Below are 18,292 nucleotides of genomic sequence, written 5' to 3' on the forward strand. Positions count from 1 at the left end.
ACCCTACGTCACTCCACTCTGCCCCACTCTACGACATGCCACTCCACTTTTACGACATGCCACTACAGTCTATGCCAATTCACTCCACACCCCTCCACTCTGACACTCCTCTCCAGTCTAAAACATGCTTCTCTATTACACACTACTCCACTCTACGCCAATCCACTCTATTTATTATTTGGGAATCTTGTATAGCGCACAGATACCCCAACGGGGTGTCCCGGCGCTTATGTGAGAGCAGAAGCTGTGTCAGACTCTACGCCACTCCAAGCCATGCCACTCCATGGCAGGCCACTCCACTGCCCTCCCTTCTACACCCCTTCACTCTGTGCCCCTCCTCTCTATGTCACAAAACTCAACGACGCTCTACAACACTCCACTCTACACCATATCAGTCTACACCGCTCCATGACACTTTACTCACAGTACGCCACTCCATTGTTCGCCCCTACACCACTCCACTCTGTGCCACTTCACTCACACTCCCTCCACTATATTACACTCCAATTTATGACATTCCATACCACTCTTTTTTTTTTGTAAAAGTGCCCCATGCTGATATTTCACTTTTTTTATTTTGGTGAAAGCGCCCCATTCCGTGCTTTCACTTTAATGGTGGCTGTGGCCCTTTCTTTAGCTGCAGCTCGCTGTAAGCTGAATACGGCGAGCAGCGTCTAAAGAAAAGGGCGCAGCCACCATTAAAGTGAAAGCACGGAATGGGGCGCTTTCACCAAAAAGAAACAAGCATTTACAATGCAACGGTCTCTGCATTGTTAAAGTTAGAGCTATTGGCATTGCTCATGACATTATTTTTGTTTGTTTTTGTTTTTAACAATGCCGTTTATTTAAATGTTTTGAAAGCAAAAACATAAACAAAAATAATGTCATAAGCAATGCCAATAGCTCTAACTTTACCAATGCCGAGACCATTGTATTGTAAATGCTTGTTTTTCATTGGCAGCTGTGAGATCAGTAAAGAAATTGAGACAGCATAATCAGAAGCCTCTGGTCCTGACAAAGAATCAATCTGACCGAGCAACATTACATGCAACAGTACTTATGGGGTGTAAGGGATTAAGGCGGGACTAATGAACAAATTAATCAAAGAAAAAAATGATTTCCATAAAACAGTCAAAAGAGTACATTGAAAACATAGGCGGAAAATGGAATGAGTTTAAGCCCATTTCCTGAACACAACAGTCAGGAAGAGACAGCAGCGCAAATTCTGCCTAAGTGAGACCTAAACCCGACTTCAGCCCATTACACGGAAGAAGCAGAATAGCCAAATCAGGGAACAGGTGGGCGGTCGTAATAAGCGGCAGCTTTACTGGTCTTCAATGAGCGCAAGCAGGCTTTCAACCATGGGAGAGGCTGTGGTCCGTCGGCTACGCTGCCGACTTTGGTGCTGGAAACCAGAGTTGGAGCCTCGAGGTCGCGTCCACATCCTGTGATTCTGGGCAAATCACTTAATCTCCCCGTGCCTGAATGTGTAATGTAATTACGTTGCTATGTAAAGCGCTCCAATACCTTCGGGTCGAGTTCGCGGTATATAAATAGGCAAAAACAAAACCACCAATCATAGCCTGCCATTCCCGGAAACCCCGTCTCTTCCATTCGCTGACGTGCAGGTAGTAAGTAGCGTCTGAACTAGAATGGTGAAAGGAGCGTCTCACGCAGTGCGCATGTGCATACAAAGAGTGTCTTTCCGCTTTAGAAAGGGGGAGTTACGCGTATGGATCACTCCAGCTTGTGCAACTGATTCCAACGGAGCATGCGTGGAGATGTGTTTTCGGTGTACTGAGCATGATCGAAATAGTCAACTCTAATTTCTGAGAACTTTGCCCTTTTTGCTCATTCTAGTATAATTTCGGAGAACTAGAGAGGGAGGACTGATTTACCCCTTAACCTTGAAACAGATAGGATTTTTAAAGAAGAGATTCGTGTCTGTTTTGGTTGCTCATCTGGAGTGAGAGGGCTGTTTCACAATGGAATCGAGGAAGGATTCAGGCGAGGTGAGTAATTATTTTCGAAGCTGTTGTGACTTCTTTCCAACCTGCAGCTCCGTTTTTTAGGAGTACGTTTCTTTCTTTTAGAAACCTCGATAATTTTGTAGCGCACCATCGGTTCTTCCCCCAGATAGTGCTTATTAAACATTTATTCGGTTTCGCTGCATGGGCTGCGAAAGTTGAAGGGTTTATATTTTATGTATGACGAACATGTCGGTAAGCAAGACATTAGATGTGTGATACATAATTTTGCGCATATTACATTACTCCGAATCATGGTGTTTCTCTGCCTCTTTAATAGCCACCCAAGAAGCTGACCCACCCATGTCAACCTGCTCTGAACCTAGGTTTATAGGCCCGGGTTTCTTTTACTTCAACCACCTATGCTTTTGTTGGTTTTAAACCTCTAGTCGAGGCGCCAAAGGCTCCAATCACAAAACTCGTATTTAATGCGAGGGAGCCTAACGGATTAGCCAAGTATGGTTCAGAACCTTATCGGCCTTGGAAAAACCAGTGGCCTTTGGGAGGTCAGCAGGATCTTCTCCACCCATACTTAAAATGGGAGCAAAAACAAAAAATTACCGTACACGTATCATCGACATTTAGAGTTTTAAATGGAGTCAATGATGAGAGTTTAGGAAGGTTTCAACACCTTTTATTTATCTTACGAGTTTAGTGTGATCTGATCATCTTCATTCATTTCACAGAAATCCCAATAAAATATTGATTAGTGGCAGCTTAAATCAACGCAGTGTCCCATAAAGGAAGAATAGACAAACTAGCTTCAACACCTAACCTAAGGTAGAACCCCTGAAGAGTCCTTTATAGAAAACAGCAAGAGTGAGACGAACTTCCCATGAAGGGCATTTCTGGAAACTCAGCTGACTTCCCTACAGCTGCAGTGGCAACCGTCTGCAAGAGAAAGATCTCTGCTGTAGCATCGATCAAATAAAGGTCAATAGAATAGGAGAAGGTAAGTCACCTTAGCAGCAGCTGTTGGTAACAAGCAAAGAATCAACTCTCTATAAAGAAGAGTCTCTGGATAGAATCTGCACTAGGTCAAGGTCGGGATCTACAACCGCATCAGTATTCCATTCAGAATCACCTTAAGCATCAATATATATTTATTTACTGTATTTATAAAGTGCACCACTTATCTCCTTGGGGATGTCACAGCACTGGAAACTGCCTATCCTATCCATGGAGAGAATCGAATACATATATATATATATATATTTTCCAATCAGGGCAGATCATTGGATGGTGTTGTCAATCTTCCGATGCCGACAGTTAATATTCATGTTAGTATAGGTATTTACATTGTTGGAAGACTTTGTGACATGGGGAAAGTTCTCATGAGAACCTTCTTACCTAAGCTAAAGGATGCGCTATGAGCTCAGTCATGTATACAATGGCATTTCAGAGATGCAGAGGCGAACTACTAAAAACATTCGGATGTAGTGTGCATCAAATATCGAAATCATTATTTATTATAATTCACAACAAGTCTCATTGTATTTGAATAAATGATCTAACATGGAGGGATGAGCTAAATGAACACAAGGTTACATCGGAACGTTCCTAAGCGTGTTGCTAGTATTAGACAGAATATATACCAAACAAATGTCTATGAAACCGTGAGCAAGAGTCGAGAAAAAAAATGGCTTTTGGGCCTTAACTAAAGGAGCACAATCAAGAATGACTGATTAGTGCGATTATTTTTTTTTTGACTATGCATTAGTTTATAAACATTCTGCATGCACTCTTAACTCTATATGTGATTGATATATTTTGCAGCATCTACAAAGTTCCTACACATTTCATATGATGTATACTTCTCGTCTACTGTGTTTTTCTAAGTTAAAATATTTCTACAGCAGTTTAAATGCCTTCTTAAAGTGAAATTGTTTTATAGTTTACAAGTTGAAATTTTATTCAGAGCTAATTTCTCATAAATGAAAGGGGCGTTTACTAGACGAGTAAGTTCCAAGTGCTCTTCTTGCATCTAGCTTCTGGGGCAACTTTTCAGGAGAAGAGGGTTTCGAATGGTGCACTGGTAGAACTAAATCAGAAGGACAGTGGAAGGTCTGAGGTATCTTCAGCGCAAACTTGGCGTAATACTACCTTGTCCAGGGGAAATCTTTAAAAAAAATGCTCAGATGGAGCTCAACTCCCAATCCTTTTTCTTGGAAGAATTTGCCACAGGAATACAATTTTGTAGGTCAAGAACCTAAGGGCCACCTTATTCAGTGGCTCAACAGGCTCATCCCGTCGAGCCTGCAAAACCCATGAAGGGGCTGGTGAGTTAATCATTGGTCTTTTTCAAAAGAAGGGCCGTAGTAGTCTTGAAACTAAAGGCACCAACAGTACCAAATGCAAGTTCCTGAATATCTTAATTGTGGCCCACTGGGATCTTATGAGACCACTAAGCCCATAATAAAGCCATCCTTCAGAAAATCAAATGCTAAAGAGAGATTTCCTGGCACTGGTTTTGTACACCTCTCTGGACACCATTTCCTAAAATGTGCCCAATGACAGGAGTAAGACTTCAGTGTTGATTGGCGGCATGATTGTTGAATAAGGCTGGCTACCACTGCTGAGCACTCCATCACCTGGAGATCACCCTCTCAATTGTCAAACCCCCAACTCAAGACACACTAAGGTTGACTGGGAAAATTGAGTTTCTCTCTGAGTATATGGGAACAGAGGAATCGCCCACACCTTCCACCACTGCTATTTGGAGGAGAAGGGGGCATCAAGGATGGCAACAGCACTCTAGAACCACCAACATCACCTCCACCTGGTCCTCCCGAACCTTGCTGAAGACTTTCAGATTGAGAGGTATAGAAGGAATGGCATACATCAACACTTTTGGTCACTGGAATCTCAAGATGCCCATCTTCCATGCTCCTGGACAATGGATCAGAGGACAGAACTTGGGCAACAGTGCATTCCGTTGGACGCCAAGATATCAGACTCTGGCTCCCCAAAGAGCTGCACTATTTGTTGAAATATTCCTTGGAACAGCAACATCATGCCCGAGGAGGAAAGCACTCTGCTGAGATGATCTGCAGTCTCATTCTCCCTCTGAGGAATATAGGCTGCTGACAGAGAGGAGATTGGTCTCTGCCCACAAACCTATCTCTAGAGCCAGTGCTGCTAAACTCGGCACTCACGATCCTCTCTGATGCTTCATGAAGGGTAGGACCGATTTGTTGTCTGTCCTCACATGCTGACCTCTCAGAACCAAGACAACATGTTGTAGCACTTCTTGCACTGCCTCCAGTTCGATGATGTGCCTCGAGAATAGGGGTCTCCAACCTTTTCTGTAATAAGAGTCACTTAAGTTCAATGACAATCATCCTGAACGAGTAATACTATTAGCAATGCAATAGTAACAACATAAAACATGATTTAATTAGTGCCCGCAATTTTAAAGATTAGCAGCAGTGATCATCTCACTTCATCAGACATAGTTATCAGTAGTAATGCAACAAAGGTATTGTCAATGTGGAATGCCTCCATGTGAATAATATTTAACAGCCATAGTTGCAATGCCCCTGGCACCACAATTAATAATATTAGCAGTAAGTTTCCCTAACACTACATACATTTTCACTCAAATATGAGCTTTATTTATATTTTGCTAATTCAGTCATTTTGTTCTAAACAGCCTGACTTCTGAAAATACATGGAGTTTTGTCTCCAATACACAATACAATTCATCCAAGCAAAGCTTCTAATTTAATACTCTGGGCTTCACACAGGAGAGCTACTCATAAGTAGCTGGAGATCTTGCTGTAGCTCATGAGCTACTCGGAGAAATGTGCACCAGAACCTTCTACTTCAAAAGCTGGCACCATGTATAATAAATAGTGGATCCTCAGACCCAACTCTTCAGTACAACTCTGGACCTGTGGAAGACTCCGAGGGACTGCTGTGCAAGAAGGACTTCTACTCTGCTGCCCTGCTGCCTGAGGGAAGGACTGGACCTGCGTCATGAACCCAGGACCACCAGTTTGACTCCAAGGGCTAGTTGACTGGCCTTCTGGGTTTCGGGTACGGGAAAGGCTCCAACCACCTTAAACCCGGCACTTGGACCCTGTCTGCTGTCAGCACTAGTTTCCAAGTGGTGCCACTCCAGGCCTAGACCCTTGGAAGTGGGCCTGAAGGAGCTTTAGCATTCCTGCTGTGGTTCTGTAAGGGAACCGGTACAGGGTGATGTACCTTTTTGAAGCCGCTGTGGAACCGCCACAATGCAATGCATCCACGACGCTGAACCTCGTATCGCAGCCCGCAGTCTTCTCTGATCATCCGCTGCATAATGTATCCTCATTGCAGGTGTTTGCATTTCGAGCCCCTAGTCTATGGCATCCTCGACGACAACTCCGCATCGCAGTCCCACAGCTTCTTCGAAACCGCTGGTGGGCGACGCATATTAGACGCAGGACTTTGCATCGCAAACCCCTCATCAATGGCATCCTAGACAACTACGCAGGACTCCGCACCGCAATCACCCAGGTCCTTAGAGCCCCTGCTATGTGATGTAACCTTGACGCAGGATACCGCAACGCTGTGCAAAAGAGGATTTAAGATACTCTTGCTTAGCAGTCCTAAATTGGTCCCTGTATCCGACCCTTGCTCCATCACAATCAGTCTGAACTTGTGACTTTGTTATGGTCCAGCACAACCAGATAACCATAGTTGGCGTTTTGTGCTTCTTAGCACTATTTTTATCTAAAACTTTGGAATTGAATATCTCCGGTTCTACCGATTGGATTTGTGTCGTTTAATAATTTATTAAAGTTAACTCCATTTTGAGGTCTCAGCTAGATCTCAAAGAGACGTGTTGTGTTTAATCTGTGGACTTCAACCCGCCTATAGGCTTACACCGTTGGCCTCATATCTTTTGTCCCCAATTTGTCCATGGCATGCATGCATCATGCATTGTCTTGTGTTTATCCCTACCCCAGATCATGGATCAAGTACTTGTATCTATCCACTGCGCTCGTTTTAGGAGCTACTTTTTCTTGGTGCTTGAGCACTCCACACAAGTGCTGGTGTTTTTAGAAACTCTGTGTCCTCCCACCTGGGCTTCATTTTTTATTTAGTTTTCCTTAGCAACTGTAATTTAAGTATTCCATACAATCAATTATACTCTGAATTGATGACATACGCTAAGCAGAGGAGCAAGGGGTATTTTACAGAGCCCTCCCTCGCTGTTGCAATGTCCCCTCCTTACAGCCTGTCTTGTAATTAATGTCTGTGGCTTGCAGTTCTAAAAGTAATCAGGTAGCTGTTTAGAGAAGAGGGCTAAGCACATGTACTCTTTAGTCATCCATCTTTTTCAATTACATTCCGGTTAAGAGGATAAATGAAAAGTAGACATGCTGAATAAATTAATGGGTGTCTGCAAATTAATTACCAGTGTAGATATGGTTAATCGGTTCAGAGGTCTGGCGGGTGGCTTCTTGATACTGACATCTCTCCATCAGCACAGAAAAAAAAGAGGATGCTATTACTGTGGCTAACCTCTGCCTCTCATTAGGGGTCACTGGATGTCAATAAATCTATTCGACCAGTGACAGACAAGGACTTCAAGGCAGTACCATATAACACAAAGGTTGTTTGATTTAAAAACTTCGAGACGAGTGAAGCATATGAAACCCACAAGGAACTGACTCAGTCCTTAAAAAATCATAAAAATGTTACTAGACCTGTAGGTTTAGTGACTTAAATAATCTACTCAACCTAATTATAATGCTCTTGACCCATAAACTGGTTTCAAAGTATGTGATCCGGGGCAAATATTTTAATTCACTGAGCCGTCATTTTCTTCTTTATCACCCATGAGAGCACCATAAAATACGCACGTTCGGCATATCTGCTGTACAAAAAATACTTTTGTTTGATTTAATAGACTAAACCTTTGCTCCATATATATGACAAATCTATCCACATATAGGATGCACATGACTGCTGACTTGCCTCTTAGTTCATTAATCGCATTGTCATCAAGAATGTTTCTCAAATCATGTTAAAAAACTTTAATGAATGCATACCTGAAGCATGAGGTGGTGGCACACTTATTTGCAGTCAGCAGATTTTCCATTGAAATGACCACATTTCCCACTGATGTGGTTTTACTGATAAAACTATATAGCCTACAGTGTTTGAAAATCGAGTTTCTGCAAATATTTGTCATTTGCATGTGACCAAGTAAAGTGTTCTGATTTGTTTTGCTGCTACTTAAATCTTTGTTTGAATCACACTTCTGAATTACAAAAGCATGTTCTTTCATAATTCCTGATATATTTTTAAATACTTTTACTAATCATTTACAAGCTGTGTAAATGTTGGGTGTTAGGAAAAAAACTGACTACAGCCTTTTGTTTCACAGTGATTGTCAAATAGCTCACTTGACAAAAACCTCCAGGATAAGACGAGAAACAATTAGTTTTACTTTTTACTGACATTAGACCCCTGTCCTTGAACAGACAACAAATACATCTAGATAAAAACAAGATTTAAATATGTATTTATTGCTCATTCACTTTATGAATGAACAGAACACATGTTCCTTCCAGCTTAAGTTCACTCATCAGAACGGATGAGTAGGTGCTAAAAATACCTCGACCTTATAAAATCTCCTCGCTCACTCGCTATGGTGAATAACATTTTTTTGAGTCCTGTGACTGGACATATATTTAATTTTTGATGTGTTCCTCATCATCCCCCCAAAAAAATTGCTGCATCTATTTTTACAATGGCCTGAAAGATGGGGAATAAAGTTGATTTTACATTTTATTATAGGAATTTAACACTTCCAGCTAGATTTTGTCGGAAGATTTTGGGGGGAGTTATTAGTGCACCGACCCTTGTATGTCACAATGAATTAAAACTGCATTATGTTGAGGACTTTATAAGAGCTAGACCTGCATTATTTTGGTTAAGGATTTGGCAAAACCCGGCAGCTTCTCTGTCCCGTGAGATTATTATAGATTGTTTGAAAAGTGAGAATGCCAGTTTAATCCCATGGATAAATGCGGTAGAAAGGAGCCTTGTGAGTGTCAACTATGGTCATCTTTTTACATACCCCGACCAGATTGACGGCTCCCATAAAAACCTGGTGAGAAGGGCACTCTATCAGTATTTTCACAACGAGAGGGAAAGGGCAGACTCCGTGAAACAATCTACAATCAACTACTTATTAATCCGGGAACCATACATTGAACTCCCGATGTCACCCCAGCCCTATCTATGTAAAAAATTGGGCAGGTGGAATAGGATTCTATTATTTAGATTCAGGGACAGGAGCATTGTAAATCTTATCTGCTTTCCACTGGGTTACACTAGAAACTTGGAAAAATTATATTGTCCTTGTGACCATGGTGGAACCCAGAGTATGCTCCATTTCATTTTTGGCTGTGGTTTCTACATGAAATTTACAAGGCATTACCTAATCCCCTACTGTAGGAAATATGACTTGACTGACCACAATTATGCTTATAGACACTTTTTAATGTTGGGATCAGATGAATTAATTTTTGGAGTTAGTAGCTTTCTTAACGCCATTGTACGCTCACGCAGGTCTTTGAAAATCGATTAATTTTGTCTAGACATGCATTTTGCACTTTAAAGCATGATTTGCACAACTTAATATATTGCATTTGTCTTGCCCTCATAAAATTTATAGTTATCTTTTTTGCATACCTCTATATATTGTATGTATGATGGTCTTATGCACAGCTTAGCAAGAAGGTCAATTGTGTTCTCATTGTTGTTTTTATAAATTATATTTTTATATGTAACAAGCTGTGGCCCAAAATTGTAGTACCTAATGTGTATTTTAAAATTTTGTCTCTGTGCTTTTATGGATGGTTTTTTTGAAATCCGAATAAAGTCTATTTGAATTGAATTGAATTGAACACTTCCAGCGGTAAGAAATAGGCAATCAAAATAACATCCTTCATAATTGCTAGCCATGCTTTTTAACACGGAATGAGCTCTGTTGAAAAGTCTTATTAGATTGCGTCATGGAATTCATATTTTATCCATTGAATGCCTCACTACATTTTCTCTGTAGGACTCACTAGATGTATATGACCTAATCGTCCCTTGGTAAGCTAAACTCTGCATTACAAATACATGATGTCGGGCATGCATTTTGTTTAAAATGCTTGTATTTATTTGAATTTCAACAAGTTCCAAACTGGAGCCTATGTTGCCAGTAAATAAGTACAGTAGAAACCTTTTGTAACTGGCTTTCTTGAATTTACACCAGGAAATACATCAGGTTGCTTTAACTTTGGGTGGGGCAAATTTGAAGTAGTTTCTCAGAATCTATAATTTCGACAAAAAATTATTCGTACATTTCCAATCTTTAAAAAAAACTGCCTATATTAATACAGCCGTACTTGGGACATGCTTTGTAGCCTTCTGTAAGTCTGAATTGAACTACAGCTCCTTATTGCACATGCCTACGTCCTGCTTAGCACACAACATATTTTGTACCGGTTGGCACTGCCAAACCAAAGACTAAGGTTCTGGGCTACAAAAGAAAAAGGCAAGACATAGTAGGGGGCATTTGTCTGGTTGTCGATCACAGTGACCTGTGGGGAGGCCCACACCGGGTCTGGAGGAGATAAGAGGGTATTCAAGAATTGATTGCAATTTTGTTTCTTCCCACTTATTATTTTGACTCCACATAATTATTCCTTTTTCCATTTTTAGCTCCCTCTTTTTGACCCGGGTCTTTGAGTTTTCAGGATTTTTCTCAATTTTCAGAACCGGCTTCCAACATTTCTTCCCCCGTAGATTCAATCCTTATGTTTTTCACACTCCATCTAGTACCATCTGCTCTTTCTGAAGTCTGCCTTGTGTGTTCCTATAATATCTTCATCAATCAAATTATCCTCCATGGTTTTGATTCAGTTTGTCAGGTGTTTATATTGTTCCATTTAAGAGGTATCTTTCTAAGCTTTTAGTGATCTTTGTAGTGCCTGGAAATCTTGTTAAGTGCCACTATATAAAAAAATAAAGCAAATCCATAAAACAAATCAGTCCTAAATAGTATACAGTCCTCTACTTCAGGATAAGCTGCCCCTCACCACACCAGTGCAAATATAATGGTTTCGTAACAGCCAGCCTTTGCACTTAGGGGATTTGAGACTAAAACTTTTACAAACGTGTGTAATTTTGGACCGAGCAAGCATCTGAAGTTCTGATTCAGAGTTCTTTTTTGAGGCATGGTCCCATTTGAGTTCTTCTGTTTAACATTAAGGATTTGCACATACTGACAAAAACATGTGAACTTTCTTTGGAATAACGCACAAAAATGTGAACTTTTCTCAGTAAAAGCGAAAATATGAAAACATGATTAGAGAACATGAACTTCTTTTTGTGAAGACAAATAAAAATCAAGCCCAATATAAAAATGTCTACAGCAGACTTCGTAGAAACAAGAGCTAGGTAAGAGGGTCCTAGGGATGAGTTTAAAGACCAACACAGCATAAATCCCCAAGTCAATTAACAATACACAAAACAATACTGTGGGTCTTGGACCTCCCCTTCCAGCTCTGACATTTGGAGCGGGGTACCGACGGACAGAGCGGTGCCTCACAGTCCTGAGCAGATGCCAGGCGAGGCGAGGCGCGTACCCACATTGACGCGGAGGCCAACCTCCAGACAATGCCTGTAACAGTTCCATTGTGACACACAGGACTTGATCAGGTTGTATTGGGTACCAACCGTTGATTCAGTTCACTATTATTATTATTATATTTGAGTTTTTCACGTTTTTTGCAGTAGCGTTTACATGGTCCTGACGAGAGCTTGGACTCCTCTGTCCAACAGCCGAAACATGTAGACCTGTAACCTGACCTGTAACCTGACAGTTATTTGTTTAAGCTGTCTATTTTGATTTTAATCTTGACACCAAGATAGCGCCAGAATAAAATTACACAGTGTCTTGGTAGTCATTTTTAACTTCACCACCTTTTTTTCACCACCTTTTCGCACTGCAATCATCACCCGCTGGTAACAATTTGGCACGGTTGCCTTGGACAACCAGGGTACCACCACAACTAACAGAGTGATTGGTACTCCGGGGTTCGTCCTTAGTTCCCAAATGATGAAGAACCACCACCGGTGGGTGATGGGAACTTAATACCTCAGTGGAGGTTCATACACCTGCCACGGTTATTTGCGGACTCTCTTTCTCTTTCTCTCCCTTACAGCAGACTTCTACAGCGGGTAACTCGAAAGCTACTGGTAGCTCTGCAGCTACCTGCAAGTAACTCTCCTGCGTGCATCCCAGCCTCCGAAATTAGATTTTTTACTTGGCTGAATTAATGTATGTATACAAAAAATATCTGCACCTACTTGTACTAGTCTGGCTGTCCCTTGAGCCCTGTTGTGGTTGAGTAGCCTGATTGAGTTGCTTGGGATGATTATGGGGATAAGAAAGGCCATTGAGTGAGGGCTAAGTGCACCAAAAGAGAAGAAATTAAATAAAACATGGAATTCTGCAGGGAATAACTGGGTTACAGACAACCTACTGTCAAAATGTGAGTAGATTTTAGTTCCCTCCCGACTGCTTCTTTCACGGACGTTCACTTGGAAGGTTCTACCCCCTAATACTGCCCTGCATAACCAGAGGAGAATTCCCAGGCTGTTTACTAGATCAGGCAAACCAGGTCAGGAATCCATTGGTAGCCCCAGAGCAGATCTACCTTTACCATGCCCTTCTGTCTCCCCAACTTAAGATCCATTTGATGACATCCCCCCCCCCCCCCCCTTCAGCAATCGGTTTGCATCTCCGAGTGAGACTTCAGACGAGCAAACTTCCATCCACACCACGCAATCCCCTACTGTGCATCTTCGAAAGAAATCATCCCAGGTCAGCGAACCTATAATATTTGTATCACCTTGTACGCTATGTCAGACACCTGGCATTCTTCCTCAAGAACTCCTGGAAACATTCTTTGGAGGTCTTGGAGAAGTTAAGGGCTATTTAGTAGCTCAAATTGGTCTTTTGCTGGCCCGCCTTGATCGGTTGGAGGGAAAACTGGTGACTGTGAAAGCCCCCCTTGTCTCTGCCGAAAAAAAGGGCCCGTCAATTACCTTAGGGCTCCATCCTCACCAGGCACACTCCCTGGCAGTAATAAGTAATTTAATCCTCCTGTCCAAACTCATTTACCTCCCCTATTAGACATTACTGGTAGCAAGAGAATAATGGGGAACCTGAGGGGCCATGGTAGAGTCACCAACATGGCCCAGCATCAAGGTAAAAGTGGGAAACTTACTCCATCAATCCACCATGGTAGCTCCCTTCTGAGTGCACACCATATTTAAATGTATGCTGCAATGTCCCTGAACTACCTCCAAACACTAGCGAAAGATCTGTGTCATTGAGGAACAAGTCAGCACATTGGCTACAAACTAATACGAGGTGGCCCTGCAATTTGACCTAAGAGATCCTTTCAGTCAGACGTTCACCATGGCTGGTCATCCATCCTAAAGCTTATTGGTGGGATTGTGTGTTCATGAATTTTAAGTCCCCTCCAATTGTGGAATCTTTTCTTAGACGGTTGAATTTGTTGACACCCTCATCAAATCGTGTTAAACACTTCCCTCGGGGTACTTCTATAGGCCTCTCTCTCCTTTGCTCCCCGCAAGAGTTGAGTCGAGATTAGACATTAGGTATGGTCACTCCAGCACCATAACTGCCATTTCTTATGAGAAAAATCCTCCTGTAACAGTCTCATCTATTGATGCCCAGGACTGACGGCTACAGGATCAAGTATTTGGTGAATCTAATCCCGCAGTAATAAAAATCTCCATTGGAAACCTGTTGTCACAGCCTCTAGCTCTGTGCCTAGCTGGGCCACTCTAAGGTCACCCACTGTCACTGCTTCTTACCTTTCCCCACTATTGCCCAGAAGCATGTTTTGTCTGGAACTCTTTCACTTGTGAACATTCACAAGGGAAATCTAGTTGTTGAGGTTGTAGCCATATCACATGATCTTCCCCCAGGAGGCCAACATAGGTCACCACAATTTTACCACTCCACCACGACCATTCTCTGCCGTCTCCCAGTTCACGGTTACAGCAAAGAATCTGGAACATTCTCTCATGGAATACGGCAGGGCATAAATGCAAGCTGGTAGACCCAGACTGGGGGATTTTTATTGATATGTTTGATACCTGTATCTTTCAAGATATTGTGTGCGCAGCCAGTAGATAGGTTAGGGTTCACCACCTATTTTGCCCCGCATTTTTAGGTGGTAGGTGTTTGCCTACTGGAGGCTTGATTATGTAGTTACAAAATTCGCTAGCCCTCCACATTACGAGGCTTGACATAAATTCAATAGATGTTATGGGGGCGTTTATTGCTGGGGGACCGGTCTACTTGGTATGTTTTTAACTTCTACAACAGGCCCAGTGGGCTAAACAGAATATCTAATACTCTGTGTATTCTAGATAAAGCCTTAGATTCCCTTTTATACAATAATAGGGTAATTATTGCAGCGACTTCAATGTTACTTTCCAACCCTATGGCCCTGAGCCTCTTAAACTAACTGAAGAAGAAGATGCAGCTTGGGGTGTCCCTCTGCTAGATCTCGGCCTTCCTACAAGATGTTCTCCCATTGCTGACCAATTTATGAGCCTAACTCTTCACTCTGGCTTCAAGGCTTGTAGCAGTAGGTCCCGTTCGGACCTCAGCAGTGCCCATACTTTTAAGCAAGCATCACAAAAGAGATACATCGATTATATATTCCTATCCCTTCCGTTATGGCAATCCCTCAAAGACATGATAGTTGTTGAGCGCCACGACAGCGACAACAATGCCTTCCATCTATCCTTAAGTGAAGTCAAATCTATTGCTCATTAGTGTGCTTCCCTGAACTCTGGGGCTGCCCTGTCAATTTCAAATAACAAGCGGGCCCTAAAATGGAATGCTGTTTGTAAGGACCCAAACCTGGTGGCTCAGATGTATGATCGGTTGGCTGATAACTCTGGATGCATTGAACACCGTGGGGTGACCAATTTCTGATTATAATTTTATTGTTACATCCCATGAAAGTCTTTTCACTTCTCTTAAAGCTTAAATTAGTAAAGACGGACGCAAGACCCATAGGGTCCAAACCCACTGTACCTGGTTAAATTCCAGTAATAGGAACTCCAGAGGTATCCTTATACAAGGCTTAAAAACCAGAAACAAGCAGAACATTGCCAGCTCTAGGAAAGAGTATGAAGAGACACTTCATCAGGCCAGAATTGATTGGGAACGAGTGATGTGGGAGGACTTAGTAGTAGCTGTTAGGGCAGGGTATGTTAAATCTTTCTGGAGAATCGTAGCTCACAGCAGGCGGAATGCTACCACTAGTGTCGATTTATAAGTTACAGCCAGAGACCTGGGTGAATCATTTCCAAAAAATGTATGCAGGCAAGACCGACCCAGAAAATATACAATCAAGCAATGTCTCCCCATCAATGAAGGTCCCCCTCTATCTTTCCAACTCAAAGATGTAATGGCCGTGCTTATGACACTTCGGGCGCATAAAGCACCTGGCCCAGATTCCCTTCCTCCGGACCTCTTCAGATCAAACTCTCTGATTTGGACAACATATTTTCTGCTGCAATTTCATTCTATTCTTGCAGGTGGCCCGATCCCTAGCTCTTGGTTGTTTGCAGAAATTTTCCAGATTCACAAAAAAGGGTCCAGAGAAGACTCAGGGAATTATAGGCGCCTCAGACTAATTGATACGTCTCAGAAACTTTTCTGTTGTCTTATACTGGATCAACTGCTTGATTGGGCCAAAGACAACTCTGTTTTCTCAGAGCTCCAGTCGGGGTTCAGGAATAGAGTCAGTACGGTAGATCAAATACCACGCTTCTGTCCCCTATATCGTAAAACAGTCTTGCTAGACAAGGGCCATCTTTGTGGTCTTTGTTGACCTGAAGACAGCTTTTGACTCTATTCCTAAGACCAAGTTGTGGAAATTCTGGAAAAGATGGGTTTTCCTGCTGTATTCTGTCTGCCCTTATTAGGTTACATGCACTCAGTACTGCCAGAGTTAGGTATGGCAACTGTGGTGATCTCACTGACCCTTTCAAGATTGAAACCGGTTTCAGGCAGGGTTTTTTTTTTAAAACAATCTTTTTATTAAACCAACGTCAGTTACAGTGTACAGTTTAGTTTCAGCCGACATTTGTAAACGTACATACATGGCACAACGTAGACATCCCATGATCCTGTATTCTAACAGTTATTCTGGATCTTATTTCCCTGTCCCCTTGGTCGTTGACAACCCCCGTCCCCTAATACCACCCGAGTGTTATCGAAGCCCCCCCCCCCACATGCCCCTATATGTCTCCCACTGGTGCCATATTTTCTCCAATTTACGTGGCAGCCCCAACTTTTGTATACTATCTTTTCTGTGGCACTGCACCAGTCAATATCGGCTTTCCATTGACCCACCTTTGGAGGAAGGGCGGCCCCCCATGCCATGGCAATATTCCTCTTGGCCGCCACTCGCAGCCAGATTTTCTGATCTCTAGGCCCTGTCTGCTCCCCGTGACACTTAGAATATGCCATTTGGCATCTGCAGAGATTTTCAGCCCCTTGTGAAAGAGGTGTGGCGCAGCGCCAGAGTGCCTGACTCCAGACCACAGGGTTCATGGTTCGATCGTTGGTAGCAGGTTAGCCCAGCACCATGGGACTCTGGGCAATAGCTCGCTTAATCTTCCTGACGGCCCCCAGCGCCGGGACACCTCTCCGGAGGTAGCTGTGCGCTTCACAAATGCTGGTATTTCATTTCATGACGTCTGACATCACTTTTATGACCATTCCCCAATATTGTTATATAGCTGGGCACTCCCAAATGATATGGAAGAAGGTACCTTTTTGGTCATAGCCTCGATAGCATCTATCTGTATGAGTGTGCCCTAGCTTGTGCCTAACTGTGCTCGTGGAGTATGATCTATGTAAAATCCGTAATTGTATCAACCTAAATCGCGCTCTAACTGCTACTTCTCTTGGGCTTTGTAGGGCCTCCACCCAATCATCATCTTCCAATAGGCCAATTTCGGCCTCCCAGGCCTCGTACAACTTTTTCAGGGGGTCAGGTGAGCTATTGATGATCTTCCGATATGTTAATGATAGCGCTTTTTCCTGGATTAGATCTGCTAGGAGCCAATCCTCCAGTGGACTATACTCAAGAGATTCGGTCCCCATCTCTTATCTGCCTGCAAAGCGCGTGTCCCAGCTGCATGTACACATATCTTTCCGAGTCCGCTAATTGATACTCTTTCTGTAGGTCCTCAAACGACATTATAGCTAGACCCCTCCATATATCTCCCAGGTGGACTATATCCAGCAGCTTCCATTTGTTGAAACCCTGCAAGTTGCCCACCTCCTCTAGCAAGTCACTGTCCCATAATGGGGTTCGCTCCGTCAACCTGTTATCCCACCCGAGGAACCTGTCCACCTTCTGCCATGCTTCTAGAACTGTCTTTGTGTGTAGAGGCATGCACTTCCCAGCCTTCCCTCTATACAGTGCGTTTGGACATCCTCTCGGCCCCATCGCCAGCTGGTCTACCCTGCCTTCCCTCTATACAGTGCGTTTGGACATCCTCTCGGCCCCATCGCCAGCTGGTCTACCCTGAATGCTGGGTCGTTTCTATCTGTGAAAACCCAATCATTAAATGTAATTAATTGTGATGCCCAATAATATTTCTTAAGGGCTAGTACCGCAAGGCCACCCTCATACACTTCTTTCTGGAGTTTGACAAGTAATAGTCTGGCCCCACAGCAATTTCCGCAATTCGCTGTACACTTCTCTAAAAAAACTTGTCCGGTGCCACATACGGGGTGTTTTGGAAGACTATAGAACATCCATGGTAGTGCCATCATCTTGAACAGCACTGCTCGCCCCATCAGGGAGATCGGCAGTGTCCTCCAATGAGCAACATCCCTGTGTAAACGCTCCAGCTGCGGCATCCGGTTTCCTTCCATAAAATCTGCTTCTGCTTTAGCTATGTTGATACCTAAGTATTTGAAACCGTCCTTAAACTGGAGCTGCGTCCCTACAGGGAGAGCGGGCACCGGCCCTTCTGTGAGCATGAACACCAGGGATTTATCCCAATTAATTTGGTACCCCGAATACCCCCCAAATAGGTGAAAAATTTGTAGCAGCCGGCTAATGGTAAACTAAGGCCTCGTTGCATACAGTAGGACGCAGTGCTTAATTTGTAAAATATTAAGTCCAGGGGCTCAAATC

The 18,292-nt window shown here is 42.9% G+C and overlaps 1 protein-coding gene across 7 annotated transcripts in view; it reads left to right on the plus strand.

The window, feature by feature from the left end:
• The first annotated feature begins 1,702 nt into the window (after positions 1 to 1,702).
• LOC146861709 (zinc finger protein 425-like) overlaps positions 1,703 to 18,292 on the plus strand; it is a 281,372-nt gene continuing 264,782 nt past the window's right edge. For all 7 annotated transcript variants that reach the window (XR_014979015.1, XM_085646056.1, XM_085646057.1 and 4 more), the window contains exon 1: positions 1,703 to 2,012. Coding sequence is in view for 6 of the 7 variants with exons in the window: in XM_085646056.1 (XP_085502182.1) it covers positions 1,986 to 2,012 (27 nt within the window). In the remaining variant the exon portion in view is untranslated. The remainder of the gene's footprint in view (positions 2,013 to 18,292) is intronic.

Source organism: Triturus cristatus, chromosome 3_1 (assembly GCF_964204655.1).
Source record: "Triturus cristatus chromosome 3_1, aTriCri1.1, whole genome shotgun sequence".
Lineage (NCBI taxonomy): Eukaryota > Metazoa > Chordata > Amphibia > Caudata > Salamandridae > Triturus > Triturus cristatus.